We start from the raw sequence: 18,955 nt of genomic DNA on the forward strand, positions 1-18,955 counted from the left end.
TAAGGGCCCAGAGGCCAGAACTGCTGTTGGGTCCCATGAGGCTGGAAGGTCACACTGTTCTGAGCTGACATGTGGGGGCTGAGACTTGAACCTGAGCTCTCTGGAAGAGCAGCCAGTGCTCTTAACCACCGAGTCACCTCTCCAGGCCCATATTCTTGGTTTAACGCCTAATTCCACAGCGACTTTCTTCCAGCAGACTGTCACCCCTCTCCATTTCCTCCCCTTGGAGTGCTGGCCCTAACTCATTCACATCCGTGAGGTGGTGAAGTCGTCAAATTTACATTCATTTATTTTACTGACGACGCGTCTGTTCTTTTCCTGCTTCACCCATGGATGTCTTTGAGGACACAGCTTCTTTGCTGTATACGAGGATGGGTATTGCATAAGCCATCCATCTGAGGACGCTAAGAATCCTTACTCATGGACCACCAGTGTGGACAAAAGCATGGTACAATGACTGCGTCTAAGGAAACAAAGAACAAATGGCTTACTGTCATCCATAGGGCAGAAGGTGACTCGTACCCACTCGGAGAGCTCGTCTGCAGACTCTGCCCTGACTCTCACGGTGTGGTCACCATACTTGGACAGAAAGGAGAAGTCGCACTGGGTCGAGGCAGTGTTCTTGCACTGATCTTGGAAATCCCGGTAACTACACAATCAGAAAGACAAGAGCAGGGAAGTTTGGTCTCCGGGCTGCTGCTCGCGCTATTCCCCGTGACACCAAAGACAGACGCAGGACGGCGACGGCGAAGGGAAGATGCGCGTCTCTGACTGCTTGTATTTGTTTCATGCTTTCCGAGAGAGTCTCCCCGGCTGGCCTCTAACTTAAGATCCTCCTGCTCAACACCCCAAATGCTGGGGTTTCAGGTGTGCACCACTATGCCTGGAAAATTCTTAATCACTAATTTGGATAAATGGTATGCACAAGGAAATTAATATTTCTCAAACTGCATGTTTCCTGAGATCTTAACGATCCCTCAGGAATCACAAGGCACATCAATACAGTCTATCCTATAGCCAAAAAAATCGGTGGAGAAATTGAGTTAAACAAAAATAGACATCTTGGGAACAGAGGTTTCAATAGCCCAGCAAGCATTTATGGCTCCAACCCCCAGGCTGAGCATTCAGCACACTGGACTGAGAAAGCTTCCTTCCTTCCTGGAGTGTGCATTTCAGAAAGCCCTGGCCTATGATTTGTGAGAGGCGGACACACAGATTAGTAAATAATTAGATAACTTCGAAAAATGTCCCAAGAATGAGTCACAATGCGATGTTTCTGGAAAGTTTACTGAACAACTCATCCATCCTCAAGACAACAGCAACAGCAGCAACCACAGCAAGAGGGTGGCAAGTGGAATTCAGCCCTGGGGGTGTAATTAGCTGCCCCCCCACCTAAGAAAACATGAGATCCCTCCCGGTAAGCACAGAGCTGTCTGACTGGTTCCCACCACACCTTCATGTCTAGGTGTGAGAGCCCATTGGGCCAGCCATCTTCGTTGTCTGTTTTGGTTAGTTTTCCTGTAGCTATGATAGAATATTCTGACAAAATCAGTTGAAGGCAGAAAGTTTATCCTAGCCCACGGGGGCAGATTTCAGTCCCTCACCACAGGGAAGTCAAGGCATCTGGGGTTCAAAGTAAATGGTTAGGGGAGCAGAGAATGCATGTGTGTGTGTTCAGCTCACTTTCACGCCTTTCAGAAGGGTTTATTTTCTTTTTATTTGTGTGTGTGTGTGTGTGTGTGTGTGTGCATAAACTCCTGGAGGCCAGAAGTGGGCACTGAATCCCCTGCAGCTGGAGGCACAGGTACCCAAGAGCCGAACTCCGATCCTCTGCAAGATCAGCAAGCTGCCTTAACACACGCAGTTCTGTTGATGTCTAGGGAGTACATCACAGCTCACTGAATCACAACTAATACCCAGAACTTTGGAAAAGCAGGTAGGGACTGCAGAGATTACAGTATTCTACAACCTGCCTTTCCCACGTCACAAACATCTTGCCAGCCGACCAGCTGCTCAAGGCTGCCAACCTTACGGTCTACGATGGCAAAGTCCAGGGGTCATTTCATTGAGGGGTTCTCTCTTCCTTGGCCATTCTGTTCACCTAATATACTAGGTGGCAGACACATGTATTTCTAAGGTCATTCGGTCCTTTTTTTTTGCCACCGATGAGCACTTTTGCTGGCAAATGTGTAATATGATTAAATGTTGGTGGCTTTATTAAAGAAAAAGCAGTACCAGCATATGCATACATGCTTTCTGTCACTTGCCCGTGACATCCCTGCTGCACTGCTTTGTGTCTCTGCCAGCAAGGCCACCGACAGCTAGATACCTGTGGCCCAGCTCAGGTGTTTCATTCCAGCAACAACTCCAGCTGATAGAAGAGGAAGCTAATTTTCCACAGTGAAATTGCTATGCTTTTCCAGACCAAGAGAGAAAGCACGGAGAGGCAATGACAAAAGCCACCTCCCTAGAGACTCTGCAGGCCTTCCGTCTATCCCTGGACTCTGGACCATAGATAACTATCCTGCGGTGGGAAAGAACACCCTGTTTTTTCTGAAGCACACACGGAAACACATGCGTGCACAGTGGTGAATTTTCATTGTTACCTTGATGGAATTTAAGATCAGCATCGCAGCGGCCCCTGAGTATGTCTACAAGAGTGTTTGCAGGAAGGCTGGACACATCCTGGATGCTTGGATGTGAGCAGCGCTTTCTCAGGAACTGAGGCCTCAGACTGACTAAAAAGGAGGGAACAGCTTTCTCTCCGCTTCCTGACTGGATAGCCTGTGTGGGACAGGCGCCCTCCCTGCAGTGGTGGCTGGACCCTCAAACCGAGCCCCCCACAACCTTTCCCTCCCTCCTCATGTCGCTTTGTCAGATGTCATAGCAACGAGAGAAGCAAGTAACAGAGTAGGGCAGAGAGTTCAGGGAGGAAAAATATAGCAAATACTAAAACCCGATAAATCTCAATGTAGGTGCTCTAGTTTTTATTACTGTACTTAAAATGTTGAAGTGTGCTGGGCCGTGGTGGCGCACGCCTTTAACCCCAGCACTCTGGAGGCAGAGGCAGGCGGATCTCTGTGAGTTTGAGGTCAGCCTGGCCTACAGAGTGAGTTCCAGGACAGCCAGGACTGTTACACAGAGAAGCCCTGTCTTGAAAAACGAAACAAAACAAACAAACAAACAAAGTTGAAATGTTCAGTTTGTATGAAATTATTTCAAACTAAGAAAAACATTAAAAACCCAGCGTGTAAGCATGGGTCACTTTATTCTACTATCTGTTCCTTCTTGAACTTTGTCACCCTTTAGTGTGTGTGTGTGTGTGTGTGTGTGTGTGTGTGTGTAAAATGTCAGCTGCATGGAAAAGAGGGCGGGGCCACGGAGCTCTGGACGGGAAGGTTCTCCTGTCTCGCTGAAGGACCTGTCTGTCTTCCCACGGTTCTGAGTCACTTGTGCTGGCTGACCCTTGGGCATCCTGATGCTATTGGTGTGTCACCTGTCATCCAGCCTATGACCAGTGACAAAGGGCAGGCTCTTGGGGAAGGTTGGCAGTACCCTTCCCCAGGTGCTGGGACCTGCTGACAGGCAAGACAAGTAGAGGAGCCTGCAGTGGTGGAGGCCGATGCTCGAATGTTCTTGGAGGCCTGCAGTGGCGGGTAGGTGGTGTGAAGCAAGTGCCTTCCTGACTGCTCTGGGATTTTCAGGCAGCATCCACCACAGCACCCTGTTGACTTTTCACTGTTAGCTGCGTAACTGGGAATGACAGCAGCATGGCTGTCCTCAGATACATCAGTCTGAGGACAGCCTGGGCTGCATCGTGACTTCCCTACTACCCTGGATGACACAGCCGGCAGAGCAAGACCTGGAGTGTGAGGGAGGGGTAGAGAGCGCGGACTACAGTATCTTCCTTCAGAGAGAGAAAAGGGCCAACAGAATGACTCCCCCGGGCTGTCACAGCCACACAGGTGGAAGCGTTAGACTCCCTCCCTCCGACTTCCAGCCTAGGGTCACAGTCCTTGATGCCTTCACGTAAACAACCGCCAGCCCTACCTTTCATACTGAGCGGTGAATGTCAGATTCTCCTTGGGGAAAGCGGGCAACTCCCACTGTAGAATGTTCTTGAAGTTAACTGAATTCATCTTAACATTCTTAGGAGGTGGAATCATTCCTAGAGCTGAAAAGAAAATAATAAATAAAGGGGCAGTGGGGAAAGACTGCAATGTTTTCCTCAAAAAGGAGATCAGCAAAATGACTACAGCCAATATGAGCCTCCCAGAGCCTCATCTTCAAACTGGTGTGGGGGTGGAGGGTATTAGCTAAGCTGAGGAGGCTATGTTTTGTCTGAAGCAATAATGAGAAGAAATTTGGAGGTAGATGATAGTTGGGGACAGATGGTGGTGGCTGAAATTTGAGTGGTAGGAATGGACAAGGGGTCAGGTGATTTCAGATCCATTTTTATAAATTATACACTCCATATAGACCTGATGGGGACCAGTCAGGGTTAATGGCCATTTCTGGCTGAAGGCCCTGGAGCCCTGGTGGGGGGGGGGGGGTCCACAGGCAGGGCAGGGAACCCAGGAGTCTCAGATCAGCTGCAACAGACTGGATCCACCATGGAGACTCAAGAAGGGTTATCAGGGAGACGTTTGCGTGAGTGGGCCTGAGGTCGCAAAGAGTATAGCCTTGGGCTAGGGTCAGAAATTATTATTACTATTATTATTATTATTTTAGTTTTCACGTAAAAAATTCTAAACCACTTATCCTGGAGTCATCAGAGATGAAGTGTGGCAGTAATTATTCAACACCAGTCTGCCAGGGACTCTCTCAAAGTCTCATGATAAGGAAGGAGAGAAGAAAGAGGACCTCAAGCAGAACTCGTCTGAGGATGGGGAATCCCAAGAGCGTAGCGCCCAGAGAGACACATGCTGCTGAGAGACTCCAGAAACTATTTGGGGAGCTGAGGGGCAAAATTCAGATGTCAGGGTGTGGAGGTGTGAAGAGGAAGGCGTGGGGACGGGGAGCTGGCCCGTCAGAGGAGGGGGCAGAGGGAGGAAGCGACGGCTGTGGAGGACTCGGGGTTTGTCCCCCGAGGGTTGGGACAGACACCTCGGAGTGTCTGGGTCTTTCACAAAATCCGACTTCTGTTAGTACTCCCGGGATCTGACAGCAGCTGTGCCCCCATCCCGCTTCAGTGTCCCGGCTGGACAGCCTGTAACCCCGCTGCGGACTGGGGGTGATGGTGGTCCACCCAGGATCCAGACAGCGCAACTCCGCGTGTGCGCCTCCCGCCGCGGCGAGGGGGTTACCTGCCTGTGCTCCGTGCCGCACAGGGTCTCTTTCGGGGCGCCCACGGGGCCGAAACTTGGGGACGCCCCGCCTCCGAGTTCCCAAGCCTGGGAACCTGCCCCCCCGGGACCCCTGCCCACCGAGCTCACCTGGCAGCAGCAGGAAGCCGCCCAGCCAGCCCACCACGCTCCGCGCCCAGACCATGGTCCCGCGCCGCAGCCCGGCAGCCGGCAGCCGCCGGGGCCCTTCCGGGAACCTAAGCCGGGCGGCCAGGCCACGCCCCTCGGCTCCCTCCGCCCGCAGCCCGCCGTGGTCAGAGCTGCGCAGGTGGCCTCAAGCTAAAGGCACTGAGAAGCCAGTCCGGGGTTACAGGGTCGTCCCCGCACCGGCCCTCATCTTCCGGTTCCCTCCCGACTTGAGTTTCTTTCTCTTTTCCCAGGTAGACGGAATCAGAAGCGATCCACCTGTCTCAGCTTCCCAGTGCTGGGCACTTTCGTTTCTTAGTATCGCTTAGTTCTCTGTTTTTCCCTACCTAAGCATCACTTCTCCAAAGTCCTGTCCCCCAAACAAAAGGTGAATCAGAGCACCCCTCAGCATAGTTTCCGGAAGGTTTTAGTGCTCCTCCCCACCCCAAGGAGATGGCACAAGGCCAAGTTGTTCACTTCTTGGTAACATGTTTCTTACACAAGATTGCTGAGGAAGCTTTAATTTCCTCTTCTTAAACAGACCAGGAGGTGAGGTGGGAAAATCCACAGTAGGCTAGCTGTCTACATGTTGAAGAACATCTAAGTCAGAACACATCACCTGGGGCGGGGGGGGTGGGGGTGGGGGGAGGTGGAATCCCAGCAGGCCACCGCAGACTTAGAGAAAGACGGGATAATCTTGATAAGCCAGCAGAACCACAAATATGCTAAAGACATACATTCTAGGGTGAGACACATTCTATGGAGAAATGACTCAAAAGACCACAGGCTGGTATGAAAAAGTAATTTTTTGTATTACCTCTGACAATCTTCAAACATACAAAATTTTTAAAAAAAAGTGCAAGCATTAAAAACTATTCTCCAGTAATTATGCAAAGCTTCAAAGAAAAGCTGGGCAGCGAATGAGTCTGGGTAGAAGACAGATGTACTCAGAGTGCAGAGAGATGCTTTGTGTACATGGTCTCTCTCCTGTGAGATTTTATTAGGTCTTCTTTTGAATTGCTTTAGAAGAAGTCACATGAGTTACATCAGAAGCCTTTGAGATTGGACCCATGTAGTTTTCCCTCTTTGAATAGAAGGAAGATGTGAGAAACTAGCTTTTGGGGTGAGGAGCAAAATGGGAGGGCCCCACCCTGGATGCCTCTGAGGCTCAGCACCTCCATTCCTTGTTCAAATAAAACAAAACAAAATAAAATCCATACAGGAACCCCAAAGTCATCCACTGGCTCCCCCTCTATGGCATTTAGAACTTTCACTGCGACTGTCGCCCCCAGCGACAATCCATACAGAGTACTTAAAAACTGCAGAGTGCGCCAGCAGCTAAGACTGGTATCCCTGTTTGTTCTGAAGGCCTTGAAATGCTCACTTTTGTTCTTAGAAACAAAAACCTTAAAGTATGGTGGGCACTGAGATTTGCTCCCCCCCCCCCCCAGCCCGCTTTGCCAGTTGGCTTTCTCTGGGAGTCACCTGCAGGATCCTGGAATTAGTCACATGGCCTTCCCCACCCCCACTTTACCGTGGAGGGCTTTATGGGTGGCCGTGAATGACCGTCTTAGAGTGGATGAAACAGGCAGTGGCATCTGAGAAGGGCCCAGACCTAGCCGGCTTCCTTTGTGTATATCCCTCCCTCCTTTCTCCCCACTGACGGCATGCCCTTCCTCCTTCCCTTTTGCCTGCTTTCAGGCTTATTCCCTGAGCCCAGCTAAACACTTCTTGACCCGTTTTTCTTTCCTTTCCACTTCCCCAATTTAATCATTTCGTAGAAATGACACAGGGATGGGAGGCCTTGGCTGCCCCTGAAAGCCGCACTGAACACTGTTCCCTGGGAAAGGTAACACAGCCCCTCCAATAGCGCATCACTGAACAGGGCGTGGGCAGGACATGCTCCTGACCCATGTAAACAATATGGAGCCCCAAACTGGGAATCTGCACAGAGAAGGCCATCAGCGAGAACCACAAAGGTCTCCAGTTCCCTTGTCCCTCTCTCGCAGACACAGGGATCAAGTCAGGCTATGAAGAGAACCCTGTGGGTGTTCAGATGGAGCCAACGAGCCGCTTCTGAAGTCATCTCATAATATAGCCATCCCCTAGGTCAGCATCAGAATCTGAGCTGTCAGTTCTTTCAGAAGACTCATCTTCGGTCCATAGAACCTGGGAAGAGATGCCGGGTTGGGGCAGCTGTGTACTGTCACCTCCGGCCATCAGAAGGCCCGACTCTGTTCTGTGGGGAGCCTCGTCTAGGTGCACTGTATCTTCTGCAAGAGATAAGACCTCGGAGGCTTCCTCAGGGTCATCATGGAGAGCTCTCAAAAACACAGAGTTTAAGTTCACATTGAAGATAACTTTGTCCCCCGGCCCATTCACGGGGCTGCTGTCATCCCTGGGGAAAGAATCCTGGACCCCCGTCTCTTTCCTCTCATAGGGGCCGCTCGGGTCTTCTGAAGGCCTGAGACCTGACCCCACCTCAGCCTCCGTGGGGAGTTCTGCCACAGTACCAGCCCTGGCCCCAGCTTCGTCCGATTCCTCAGCAGCAGAGTCTTCTTCAAGCTGGGCCTCCTGCGGGTTGGCTGAGGAGTCCGAGGCCGGGTGCGGAAGTCTGCCCATTAGTCCGTGCGTGGTGTAACCCGTGGCGCTGGCTTTGGGCACCTCCTCCTCATCGCTGTCGCTTTCATCTCCGTAATCGTAGTTCCAAACTTTCTTCTTCTTGTTTGTAGGAATGATCTCCAGCTTGTCAATTGCTTCGGATGGAGGCACTTCAGGGAAGATCCAGTATAAAACGTTACGGAAATTCTAGAAGGGGGAGGGCACGGGGGAGGGAAAGAGGAGAGAGAAAGGCCTTCACTCGTATTAGCTCTTCAACAGATAAAGCTTAGTATTCGCAGTGAAGGGATGTGGACGTGGGCATACTAATAGCAGAAACCGATGGTCATGCGGCACGTGCTAGTTGCTGGGCCCCACTCCTGTATTTCCAAACCCAAGGGTGCTAGGGTCCTCCACATGGAATGTCACAGCATTTGTGTGTCTCCTCTGCGCCCCTCCTGTACACTTTCAACCACCTCGAGATCACTTACAGAACTCAGTAGGACACCAACGCTGTGTGAACGGGAGAGAGCATAGCATTGCTGAGAGAACACTGCCAAGAAAGAGTGCGGTTAGATGCTGTGTGGGGTCGGGTGAAGCCTGGGGACGCAAGCCTTTTTCTAAGTCCCTTTACCTCACAAGGGCATTGAACTCAGGGCTCTTTGCTCAGGGCTCCAGTACCCCATGCTACTGGACACCCAGCCTCTAGACTTTCACACATTGAACTGTGTGTGGTATGGGGTAGAGAGGGATCCCATACAATTGCTCTAGCACAGCTAACACCAGCAACAGCCCTGGTTCCCCCAGCCGATTACACAGCCAACTGTTACACAGCAGGCTTCTATGTTATACATATGTTCTATGTCACACAGAGGCTTCTCCTCTGACAGGTTATTGTTTCTCTTTTCAGTAACTCTGGATCCGTTCCTGTGTGATGGTCGTGCATACTGTTTATTCGATTTATTTCTTAAATTAAAAAAAGATGCTGCGCCTTAAATTCTATGGTTTTGGGGCTATCGATAATGATACTCCATCCCTATAAATATAAAAACCAGGAAAATAATTTATGTCACTGGTAATCGGGTTTAATCTTGGTGAGCACTGGTGCTTTGGCAGGTGGCAGGAGAGAGAATTCTGGGAGAGCTGGCTTTTTTTTTCTTTTCTTTTCTTGATCTGGGCTTAAGTTACACGGTTATTTGGGTTGTGCAAGATTCAGTGAGCTTTACACAGTGGTTTGTATACTCTTTTTTCTCTGAGGTTGGAAACAGCTTCACCCTTACCTTCTAATTAAACAGCCAATTTAAGTATGCAATGACTTTGCCAAACCTTTTGATTTTTTTCTTTGAGACTGTCTCCCTATGTGCCTTTGCTGGCCCTGTATTCACTATGTAGGACAGATTACTGACATAAAAATTTAGCTCCAGAGTAATGTAAACTTTTGAACCTAATATTCTTATTCGTATTATTATTGTCTGCCCTACTCTTCATACTGAACCCCATGGGCGGGGCTTTTGTTTGCCTTGCTCTGCCCCATGGGCGGGGTTTTGGTTTGCCTTGTCCCACCCCATGGGCAGGGCTTTTGTTTGCTTTGTCCCGCCCCATAGGCAGGGCTTTCGTTTGCCTGGTCCACATGCCAACACTTGGAATACATCATCATTGAATAGTGAGTCCACCAAGATTTGTCAAATTCAAAACAAAAACCATTTAAACATTTTACTAGAATGTTCAAGACCCTGAGTTTGATTTCCCCTAAACTGAACTTTCTGGTAAATATGCTAACACACTAGGCCTAGAGGGTCATATTTTCCTTTTTCTGGCAGAGAAACAGAAGACAGACCCAAGGTGACACCAGAAGAAAGTGACTAAAACTCTCAGCTATGAAGGGACCGTGGCTGCCCGGGGAACAGAATCAAGCAGATGAGCTATCCCAGGGGAAAGAGGTATTTCTATTGAAATGTCACAAAGGCGATGTGAAAGGGACAATCTGATAGAAGAACCAACAAGTGGTCGGGGATGGCAGTTGAGTGAAAACGCAGGACGTTAGAAAGAGGAGACCAACACTCAGAGCCTGCTCGGACCCAAGCTCCAGGCAGAAGCAGACGGGAGCTAAGCAAATGGTTGTCATGACCAACGGAAGCAGCAGGTGAGCAGCCACCACGTACAGGACAGCGAACAGAGCACGACAAATCAGCTCGTTATGACATTTTATACAATAAATCCAGTGTGTGTGTGTGTGTGTGTGTGTGTGTGTGTGTGTGTGTGGTATCTTCAAGTAAAACGAAAAGGTGACCCACATAAAAATTTCCATTGTACTATTCCTAACTGGAAAGAGAAAAAGAGAAGAAAGTCAACCCAAATGTCCTGCAGCTGGGAAAAACAATGCCTTGATGATAATGTCATTCCAAGAGCATTAAACATAATAGGTGGGGGCTGAGAGGCCCCTTCAGTAACGTGCCTGTACCGACTCAGGGTGGGGGGGAGGGCGGGGAGCTGGTTCAATAGCCTTAATCTGTGATCCTAGCATGGGAGGGGAAGCTCATTGTCAGCCAGCCTAGCTGAATGGATGGCCTCCAGGTTCAGTGACAGATCTTCTAAAAAGATAAAGGGGAAACGGTACCCCACCCTTAAGGTTTAAGGGACACTGCAGAAGAGGGGAGTCTGCCGTGAGATTGTGTCTCCTCGCAATGGCAGAAGCTACACCCGTGATGTCTCAGCAATACGACTGCCCAAACAGGAGCTGAACAAGGACATCAATAGACATGCACAGTAGACCAGGTCCAGGAAGCCCAGGAGGCCTCGGCCTTACACAAAGAGCTAAAGGCAGCTAAGGAGAGCTGGGAGTTGGAGCTGGAGAAATAATCTTCCCCTGGGAAGGGCACATTGGTTATTCAGTACCAAATGGTCTGCCCTGAAAACACACATAAAAGTACCATTATTCAGACTGAGCAGGTCATACTTATGTATTCAGGAATACACATATATGTATATACACACGCAAATATATATGTGTGTGTAATAGCGATGCATAAGCATATAATACTAATTAATGAAAAAAGAGCCATGAATTTGAGAGGGAGCAAGGGGAGTATATGGGAAGGTTTGGTGGGAGGGAGGAGGAGGGGGAAACGATTTAGTTATAATCTCAAAAAACATAAAATTTTAAAAGTTTGCAAAAATCAACCATTAGCTTGTTTTGGAAAAGTTGTGCGGTTGAATAGAAAAACTCAATTAAGCTTAATAAACAGAAAGAATGTTTTATACATGTAAAAAAAAAAAAACCCGAAAAACATTAAGTGGAAAAGGCTAGGAAGACGGCTTGGCAGGTGAGAGCCCTTGACATCAGGACATCAAGACTGGCCACCTGAGCTCCATCTGGGACCTGAGAGCGGAAAGAGAGCTGACCCCTCCTTACATTGTCCTCTGACTTCATAAGAATGCATGGAATGTGCCCTTTCCCAAGCACAAATAAATAAATCTTAATTTAGTTGTTTTGTTTCTTTTTAAGAGAGAAGATCATGAAGTTGGGTGGGGAGGATCTGGGAGGAGTTGGGACCCAGGAAAGAACATGAAAAAAGACACTGTATGAAATTCTCAAAGACTGAATTGAAAATATTTAAACAAAAATAAGCCGGGGAGCCACTGAGAAAGACACCAGGAACAAGTGTTACCTATTGGGGGGAGGAGAGATGGAGGAGAGAAGAGAGAGAGAGGGAAAAGAAGAGGGGGGGAGAGGGAGAGAGAATGAATGAATATAGGTAGAAAATACAGAAAGTAGAAAAGGCCCAAATACATTTGACACTTGCAGGGATGACAAAGGATCTAGAATGACCAAGATGACTGATGTTTATGGAAAATGAGATTTTTTTCCTGCAAACATATTACATCTATAATAAAATTATTAAATTAAATAATAAACAAAGATAGAAAACTACATACCAAAGAATTGGGGAAACTATTTTTTAAGCATATATAACCAATCCGTTTCAGCATTATGATGACGCTTATGACGCCCATGGTTATGAAACACACAGTAATTATTCCTACTGTGGTAGATTCTGAGAATCCTGTTGATGAAAAAGATATAGAACACATGGTCACAGGTGGGGTATACTCACATTGGTTCGGTGTCAGAAATTAATGCGGAGGAAGCAAAAGTTTGAAAAAATTATATTGCTGAATGCCAAAGAAGGAAGCCAATATAAGTGCATTTATTTGAAACAAAAATATATTTAGGTTTTCAAAATCAAAATAGTTTTATGTTTGACAACTGCAATAGAGGAGCTGCTAGCTGTCTGAACTTCTTGAAATTTCAACAATCCAACCTGGAGTCTACTTTCTCTGTCACACCAGATCTCAATTGCTGTGGGCACTCAGCCCTCCATGGTGGCCCAGGAGGAAGAGCTGGAGGATGGAACACCAGCCTGGAAAACTAATTAGGGTGTTCTGAGGCTTGGCCTTGGCCACAGCAGGAGCCCAAACCCTTTGCCTGCAAAGACCTTTCCTAGTCTCTTCTCAAGCTTCCTCTTGGAAGATTTCTACCTCTGCGTTGAGAGCAGCTGTTTCCCCTAAGGACAACTGGACCAAGGTGCAGTGAGTCACCACAGGTGACGTTCTCTTAGATTTCCAGAAAGGATCTATATTAGTATGAACCCTGTATCAGAGCTTCAAGGAAAAACAGGCAGAAGAGGTATAAGGGACTGAAAATGGATCACGTACTTCAAGTCTTTTAAAAGGTGAATTAATGAATGGCTAGCTCAGTGAAGACCCCGGGCATTGGGAGTTAGCCCTGACTTCCAAACGTAGGCCCATGAAGAGTGTGGATGGTGGAGGATCCTCAGGCCTGGCCTCAGAGCCTGATATGAGGATTTCGACTCACAGATGATTCACGGACCTACCCAACTTTCTAAAGAGTCTACACAAGAGCAGTGCAGTAAACTCAACAGACAAGCACATTAGGCAAATTGTAGTCAGTAGCAAGCTGGAGCAACGCTTCTCACAGGGCATGTGGCATCAGTCCCAAGGGTCTTCATGACTTGAAGGTTCTGTGTTTGATTTTAGCTTAATGGTAAGGTAAAATACAAACTCTTGGGTTGCGGCAAATTATGCGTGTATGTTATCATCATAGATTGCTTTCCTAAAAGAGGGTTAGATCAACTTATTTTTGGAAGCAGAGGCCAGATTTGTATCTTCAAATCTTGGTCTTGGATGTGTCTTGTCTTACTTTTAAAATCTAAGAGACCTGGGTGGCAAGGATAGTGTTTTATAAATGCTGTTCTCTGTAGCAGATTGATGATGTAGCGGATGATGCAGTGGATGATGAAGCAGGTAATGTAGCAGGTGATGTAGTGGATGACGTAGCGGATGATGTAGCAGATGATGTAGCGGATGATGTAGCAGGTGATGTAGCAGATGATGTAGCGGATGATGTAGCGGATGATGTAGCAGGTAATGTAGCAGATGATGTAGCGGATGATGTAGCAGATGATGTAGCGGATGATGTAGCGGATGATGTAGCAGGTGATGTAGTGGATGATGTAGCAGGTGATGTAGCAGATGGATGATGTAGTGGACTGATGTAGTGGGTGATACAGCTGATGATGTAGCAGGTGATGTAGCGGATGATGTAGCAGGTGATGTAACAGGTGATGTAGCAGATAGATGATGTAATGGACTGATGTAGTGGATGATGTAGCAGGTGATGTAGTCGATGATATAGTGGCTGCTGCTTCTTGGAGTGCTTTCCTGCTGGTTTCTCTGGATGAGAACCACTTAGATCATTGCAGAGCCTGGCAGGGAGCCACTTGGATCTCCCACTTTGTGGCACACCACTGTCCCTCCTACATCCTAAGTCAGATCTGCACAAGTCCCCCTGGGGTCCTCATCCCTTCTAATGTCTTTTAAAGACTTATGCCATCTAGAGTCTCACACCCTCTGACCTAAACCAGTACTGTTCCTCCTTTGCTCACTTCACTCCAAGTCAGTGTGCCTGGGGCCCTTAGTCAGCATCCACTGGACTCATCATATGGAATCCCTCCTTACTAGGTCTCCTAGACTCGTTTGCTTTGTTCCCGTGGTCTAGCCTACAGAAGCAAGATGGCAAAACCCAGCTCAACTCAGATTGGCTTACAATTCCGATGCTAGACGTTCAAAATGAGTTTCGTTGGGATCAAGACCAGGGTGTTTGCGGGATGGCATCGGAGATCCATGCCCAAGCCTTTCTCTGCTTTGCAGAGCCTCTCTTTCGTCCTCAGAGTCAGCAGACCAGCGTCTCTCAGTCTCTCACTGTCCGATCTCTGCTTCCGTTGTCACTGTCCTCTGTGCTCCCAGGAGGCCCACACAGGTCACCCGGGATAATATATATCCATCCTGAATTTATAGGAACCACCCAGTCTCTTTGGCCACAGGTCTAGGATCAAGATACAGGTGTCTTGAGATACAGGTGTCTGCACGTGGCTGTTACTCTGTCTACCACACACCCCCGGGGTCCTCATTCAGGAACCACTCACTTCAGTCATCTGTGGCGGATGCTGTAGGTGTCGCACCCACATTCTTTACCCATCAGTGAGGCGAGGGTGCTTCGGTACAAGCTAACAGCCAAGCGTGAGATGCTTCTGAAGGACTTGACCTGACCAAGACAAAGTTGTTCCCACCTAGAGGTCACACCACCAGGGACTATTAATCACCCCAGTGACTGAGGGTGACAAGCTGCTGAGGAGCCCCTGGGACTGGGCTGCTAAGCCAAGGATGCCCATGCCAAGGGTACCCATTAGTTTTTGTCCTTGTTGGCCCACACTTGCTCCTTCATCCCCCTTCTGGGGCTTGTCCACCCCCACACAAGTGACTAGGAATCGAAGGGTGTATGCACCCAGATGGCCACATTTGAAACAGTGACTGCCCACCCCTCCCCTAGACACTTCCTTGCCAACATTCTTGACTTATTTCCGCCCCCCCCCATGGTTCTTACTGTCACTTTATTTCTACATTTTAATCTCACTATTTTGTGTCCTATTGCTGTGGGAGTCCCACAACACCAGAGATTTCTATTTCTGTCATTGCTGTATCTGTTACATGAATAGAATCCCCTCAGGGTTTGTTAAGAGCCAATTGATGGATTTAGGGATTAACGAGGGGAAGATGCCTCACCCTGTCTCTGGGCTAAAGTCCTCCAGTGGCTCCCACCCTAAGAGTAAGCACTGATCTCTGCTGTCTACCAAGCTGCACCCGCTGGGCCGGGCCGCTGGTTTTGCTGGTTAAGAGCAACTCAGATGGCAGCTGGACAGCGGGAGGGGTCTTACTATCTGAATCTGTGATTGCTGAGGGCCAGACAAGAAAGCACAAGTGTCAGGATAGTTGTAGAGGGAGCTGTCTCAGTTTATGACGGAAGGGAGGCCGACAACACGTTAAACGACGTGTTAACACCGGATCATGGTGGGATGAACCCACAGCATGCTACTGAAAGACCAGGCCTTAGCAGGCAGAGCACGGGTCGTGGGGAGGAGAGGTCAGCTTCCAGAGAACGGCCAGCTGCTGGTCAACGACTCTGGTCATAGTAAACCTTCCTCTGTTGCTTTACTAATTTTTTTTTTTACTAAATTTGTGTATGCGTGTTTGTGTGTGCATGTGTGTGTGTGTGTGTGTGTGTGTGTGTACATGCACATGTCACAGTGTGCATGTGGAGGTTTCAAGACAACCTTCTGGAGTTTGTTCTTTTCTCCCACTGTGTGGGCTCTGGGATCAGATGTGGCAGGAAGCACCTTTACCCCCTGAGCCATCTCATCCACCCTGACTTGAATTATTGCTTGCGAGAGTTTTATCTGTATATAAGATCATGATGTTTCCTGTATATGTACATATGTTCATATACACTTCTCTCTCCCTCTCCCTCTCTCTCCATCTCTCTCTTTTTCCCTCTCTCCCTCTCTCCCTCCCTCTCTCCTTTTCCTGGTTCTAGGCACAAGGCTTCAAACCTCATGAAATTCCCTGACTGACAGCTGCTCTTTTTAGCAAGCACTATTTGAGGCCTGCTATGGGGCACAGTCAGTGCCCTCTGAAAAGGGAGGGAGGGGGTGTTAGGAAGGGCTTGGGCCAGGAGACTCTGCCCTCAGGCGTGGAGTAATGCTGTCATTAGGGGAATGGGCGATCTACTGCCCATGTGACGTTGTCATAAAACAGCTTGCTACTTCCCCTCTATGGCATGTGACATCTACAGATTCAGAAAGGAAGCCTTCCCCTTTTGCATTTCCCAGACCACAATCTACTAGGAGAAATAGATATCTCTAACTCTCTATCTCTTTTTTTAAAGATTTATTTATTTACTTTATGTATGACTGCTCTGTCTGCATATACAACTTTATGCCAGAAGAGGGCGTCAGATCCCACTATAGATGGTAGTGAGCCACTATGTGGGTGCTGGGAATTGAACTCAGGACCTCTGGGAGAGCAGCTAGTCGCTTAACCTCTGAGCCACCTCGCCAGCCCCCTAAATATCTCTTCTTTGTATCCACTTGGGTTATTTCATTACCACAGCAGCAAAGAGACTAAGGTAGCAACCATATTTAAGTCTATGCTAATGAAGTGACCCCTGGAGAGCAGGGAGACAGCATCAGGATGAGGTCTGATTTGTAGAGGAAAGAACTGGTGTGACCAGGGAGGTGTATTCCTCCTTCCTTTAGGAGACTAAGTCTAATGCTGCAGCCAACCACTTTGTTAGACCCAGCTAAATCCCTGAATGTGGGATAGTGGACATGCTGACGCTCTGGGGAGCCTGCTGCCACCGGAGGAGGAGAAGCTGCTGTGTTGACTCCTCCATCCCCTGTGCTGTGAATCTAACGTCTTCACTAGACTCGTGTAGAACTTTTATCCTGACTAATCACGCAAGTCCCAGGAGGCACATCATCACACTATTGGATCTGAGAGGAATTGGGGGTGTTCTTGATTTTGTAGCCAAGTTGGACAGGAGTCCAAGTGTTATGGAAGACCTTGAACTTGTGGCTCGCATCGAAAGCCGGTACGTCCTGTGACAACAGGTACTTATCCTTCCTGCTCTGACTGGGTAGTGGGTCAGAAAAGAGCTAAAGTATTGGCTGTCTACTTGGAGTTAAGAGGTCTGGTGCCAGACATGAACAGGCTGACTTGCTCGGGGCTGATGTTAACCATTTTGTAGGAGTTATAAGCTACAGACACTGGAACTCAGCTTAAGTTAAGGGTTGGCCTTTGCCTTTAGTATCAGTCTGTGTATCTTCTGGCTTTGAGGAACGCTAGACCATGAAGTCACACTGCTACCAGACCACCTAGTGCCAGGCCCTACATAGTGAGGCTTGCTGAGTCCCCAAATAGCTGAGTCATTTGTAATAGTTACCTTGGCAACATTGTGGCCTACTGCCTGACAGAAGAAATGTGAGGGGACAGGACTGGCTCATGGTTTCAGAGAGTGTGTGTGTCCATCCTGTCAGGGAAGGAGGAGCAGAGGGGATGGGATGGTGGCAGTGTGGACTGGAAGCCTTTCAGGTGGTGGATGGGGAAGCAGAGAACTTGCCGCAGGCTGGGCCAGAGGGGGGTATGACCTTCAGAGGCTAGCCAGTCCCAGTGACCTACTCTGGTCAGTTAGGGCCAACCTCCCAAAGTTTTCCAGAAAGACCCCAAATGGTGGCATCATCTGGAGGTCTAGAGCTCAGACCCATCCGTGGGGGACATTTACCATTCGAACCATCTCTTGGTTCCCTTGCAAATACAACCTTAATTTTACTCTGCTGGGCGACAGTGTTGAGGAGGCTATCTTTGGGGCTGGGGGATTTCAAAACAACTCTGGGCTGAGTAGCGGGGCGGGGACGGGGGGTGACGGCAGATTTTCAGAACCTTTTTCTTTCAGTGAGATGCCTGAGAGTTGGTGATCCTCCTAGACAATAGGGAGGGTGCCTAAACTCAACCGCTCTCATTGCTGTTCTTTTTTTGAGGCAAGGTCTTGCTACATAGCCCAGGCTGATCTGAAACTCACTATGGAGCACAGGATGACCCCAAGCTTATCACCTGATCTCACCTCCGGAAGGTCAGAGTACAGGCAGGCACCACACCCTATGCTCCCTACCGCTGCTCCCTTGTTCTGGCTACTCAGCTTCCCAGGTAAAGAAAGGTTGGGGTCACAGTACTGGCTATTCAAGGGTCTGTAATAGGAAGGCTTCTTGACCTCGCCAAGGGCTGTCTCCTCTCTGAGGAGAAGTTGCTTCCCTCTCTGTAGAACCAATATTCTTAGGACTCACACCCAGGCCTCGGTTTCCATCCTGTACCTTCCCAGGCTTCCAATGCCAGGGCTTCAAGCAACTTCCAGTCTTCTAGCACTAGGTACAAACAATGGCAAAGGGGTACACAGCGCTGGGTTTAACCCAGAATTCCTTAAGTGAAAGTGCCACAGAGGATCTGACCTTCTCAAGCAGACATTCGGTTATTCTTCTGGCAGACATTAGAGACGGACCAGTAGGAACAGCTCCGTGACATGCATTTATTGGAAGAAGTACATTTAGCACACTAGAACTTGAGATTTTTTTTCATCCAGCAGATTTCCATCAAAACAAAAGTACAGATTTTAAAAGCCTAACCATACCTGCTTCCTGGCCAGGTGGAAGGAGAGTGCATTTAAAGGGGGACTTAATAGCGTCTTCCATCGCTCTAGCTTCAAAATAAACGGACACACAATAATTTGTCTTTGGAAGTAAGTCTCGGAGGACATAGGTGAAGTTCCCCGCGATGTTATTCATTTTGGGATTGTGCTGTAAAAAGAGACACAGACACACACAGACACACACACACACACACACACACACAGAGGGAGAGAGAGAGAGAGAGAGAGAGAGAGAGAGAGATCAGTTAAGACCTTGGTGAGAGCTCTGAGT

At 48.5% G+C, this 18,955-nt stretch overlaps 1 protein-coding gene across 4 annotated transcripts in view; it reads right to left on the minus strand.

The window, feature by feature from the left end:
• Ifnar2 (interferon alpha and beta receptor subunit 2) overlaps positions 1–18,955 on the minus strand; it is an 82,438-nt gene that overhangs the window by 15,108 nt on the left and 48,375 nt on the right. For 2 of the 4 annotated variants that reach the window (XM_048422985.3, XM_048422984.3), the window contains exons 8-10: positions 18,667–18,832; positions 12,006–12,133; positions 6,260–8,279 (exon numbers count right to left, since the gene is read on the minus strand). In XM_048422985.3, coding sequence (XP_048278942.1) covers positions 7,554–8,279; positions 12,006–12,133; positions 18,667–18,832 — 1,020 coding nt within the window. In that variant the 3' untranslated portion in view covers positions 6,260–7,553. Of the gene's footprint in view, positions 1–491; positions 650–4,050; positions 4,175–5,435; positions 5,839–6,259; positions 8,280–12,005; positions 12,134–18,666; positions 18,833–18,955 lie in introns of those variants that run through there. The other 2 variants (XM_085685771.2, XM_048422530.3) reach the window with 2 other exon arrangements.

Source organism: Myodes glareolus, chromosome 2 (genome assembly GCF_982192425.1).
Source record: "Myodes glareolus chromosome 2, mMyoGla1.1, whole genome shotgun sequence".
NCBI lineage: Eukaryota > Metazoa > Chordata > Mammalia > Rodentia > Cricetidae > Myodes > Myodes glareolus.